Source organism: Oratosquilla oratoria, chromosome 35, assembly GCF_046742065.1.
Source record: "Oratosquilla oratoria isolate Oo_2021 chromosome 35, ASM4674206v1, whole genome shotgun sequence".
Classification (NCBI taxonomy): Eukaryota; Metazoa; Arthropoda; class Malacostraca; order Stomatopoda; family Squillidae; genus Oratosquilla; species Oratosquilla oratoria.
This window is the reverse complement of record NC_134811.1, coordinates 40936657-40939156: the sequence shown is the minus strand read 5'-3', so window position 1 is coordinate 40939156 and position 2500 is coordinate 40936657. Positions and strand designations below refer to the sequence as shown.

The 2500-nt window shown below is 38.7% G+C and overlaps 1 protein-coding gene across 1 annotated transcript in view; it reads left to right on the top strand.

Moving 5' to 3' along the window:
• The first annotated feature begins 323 nt into the window (after positions 1-323).
• The window catches only part of LOC143018750 (uncharacterized), a 16999-nt gene continuing 14822 nt past the window's right edge, over positions 324-2500 (top strand). Inside the window, exon 1 of the mRNA XM_076174333.1 lies at positions 324-2500. This exon is cut by the window's right edge and continues 1355 nt beyond it. Coding sequence (XP_076030448.1) covers positions 324-2500 — 2177 coding nt within the window.

The following is a 2500-nucleotide window of genomic DNA, read 5'->3' as shown; positions in this document are numbered from 1 at the left end:
GTTCCTTCAGAAATCAAAAACGATACAATTAGAGGATTTTATGATGGGAGTTCCTCTTTATCTGAGCGTTTTTTGAAACATTTGGCTGGCTTCAATTTAATATTTTCCTTTACGTCTTTTTCGACTTCAAGTAGATTTGAAAATGCAGCTGAATCGGCAATGTGTTACAAGATACAAGGAAAAATATACCACAAGATAGGTTCATTGAAACCTCAAATATTACGAAACGGGATAACAGAAGAAGTATTCGAAACTAATAACAGATCAAAAGCGAAGCCATTTTGGAAAAAAAGATAGTTCTTTCCTGGACCTATATTTTTATCATGACAGAGATCAACAAATTAAACTGCGTAACGCTAACAAAACAGGTAAGGAAACAGAGAAACGGCGTGCCCGTGAAGAGAAAGTTTACAAATTACATGTTACAAAATAATGCGTGCCTTTCAGGTATGTTGAAAGAACTTGAATCGGCAAAACAATTAATGGAAGCTCACATCAAAAAATATGGCGATGTTCCTAAAATGTCCATCACTTTACATGCTGCTGAAAAGTTCAGCACCCGTGAACACAAAGGAGTTTATCATCTTCCCTCTTCTTCCTCACAAGTTGGTGCCATTGTCAATCTTGATCCTTCCAAAGATCATTTGCAGATAATGATAAGCTCTCCTAAAGAAGGTTCCAAATATAACCTTAGATTTGTGAAGCACAACAATTATTTTTATGACAGTTTTCAATATCCTCTTTTGTTTCTGAATGGTGACCTCGGCCATTCTTACAAAATGACTAAGCTCGATAAAGTAGAATGTAGTGAGAGTAGACGTACCACTAAGACGTACAACGTTCTTACTCCTTGCATGTACTATTCCTCTCTTTATATGGAGAGGGAAGGGCAATTTAATTATTTGACCAAAGGGAGACGTTTATTCCAACAATTCGTTGTTGATAATTACGTAAAAGCAGAGGCTAATAGGTTGTCATTCATTGAAATGAACCAAAAAGAAATACGAAAGGAACGTGCCGACATTTTACGAGGAGAAGACAGCCAAAGTTCCGGACAGCGGGTAATCATACCTGCATCATTTGTCGGGGGACCAAGATACATGAAGGAGCGGCAACAAGATGCTTTAGCATTTGTTACTTCGTATGGGTCTCCAGACTTTTTTATCACATTCACGATGAATCCACAATGGAAGGAGCTTCAAGAAGCAATCGCATGTACAAGTAAAGGTTCCGTTCAACCCTGCGATCGTCCAGATTTGGTTAGTCGGATTTTCAAGCTGAAAGTTGATGCTCTGATGGACGATTTAACTAAGAAACATATCTTTGGCCGCGTAAAAGCACATCTCTATAGTACTGAGTGGCAAAAAAGAGGTCTCCCTCACGTCCATATTCTTTTGTGGATGGAACACCGCGTAACCAATGATTTAATAGAAAAACTAATTTCAGCCGAAATACCTGATAAAACTAAAGAACCAAGATTACACGAAATTGTAACAACGAATATGATACACGGTCCCTGCAAGGGCTACGATGAATCAAACGCGTGTTGCCAAGGAAAACACGGATCCAGACAAAAGTGTGGAAAAGACTTCCCTAAGGTGTGCAGAGATACTACTTTCTTTGGAAATAACGGTTATCCATTGTACAAAAGAAGATCTGTGGGAGAGGGAGGACATTCATTCGTTAAAAAAGTTAAAGGGCAGGCAGTTACAGTGGATAATTCGTGGGTTGTTCCCTATAACCCGTATCTATGCTTGAAGTACAATGCTCACATAAATGTTGAGTGCTCAAATTCTGTTAAGTGTATCGCTTATGTCACAAAGTATGTGAACAAAGGTTGCGATCGTATACTCTTTACGAAAACTGGCGACAGCGATACCGTAAATGAAGTAAAAAATTATCAGGAGGCAAGATTTGTTAATGCAAACGAGGCAACTTGGAAGATATTTAAATTCCCTATCCATAAGAGTTACCCTGCTGTATTCACTCTGGACTTACACCTAGAAGGTGAAAACGAAGTGTTTTTCAATGAACACCTTTCAGAGGCAGAAATTAAGAAGAAGATTTCCAAGGATACCCACTTAACGGCCTTCTTCAAATTGTGTGCACACAACGAATTCGCAGCAGATTTGTGTTACCACCAGTTGCCTAACCACTTCCTATATGATAATAAGAACTCAGTTTGGGTAGAGCGAAAAACGCGTTCGTCTGCTCTAGGAAGGATAAGAGCTGTTACAAATAAAACTGTTGAACTTTTCTATATGAGGCTTCTTTTAACACACAAGAAAGGTCCTAAGTCCTTTAAAGATCTTCGAACCATCGAAGGGCAAAGTTATTCTTCATACAGAGAAGCTGTCAAAGCAATGGGTCTTCTAAACGACGAAGAAACTTGGAAGACAACCATAATGGAAATTATCAACCACACAAACGATCGCAGACAATTAAGAGCCACGTATGCGAGTATGTTAGTCTTCTCGGATCTCGAAGATCAATCAACCAT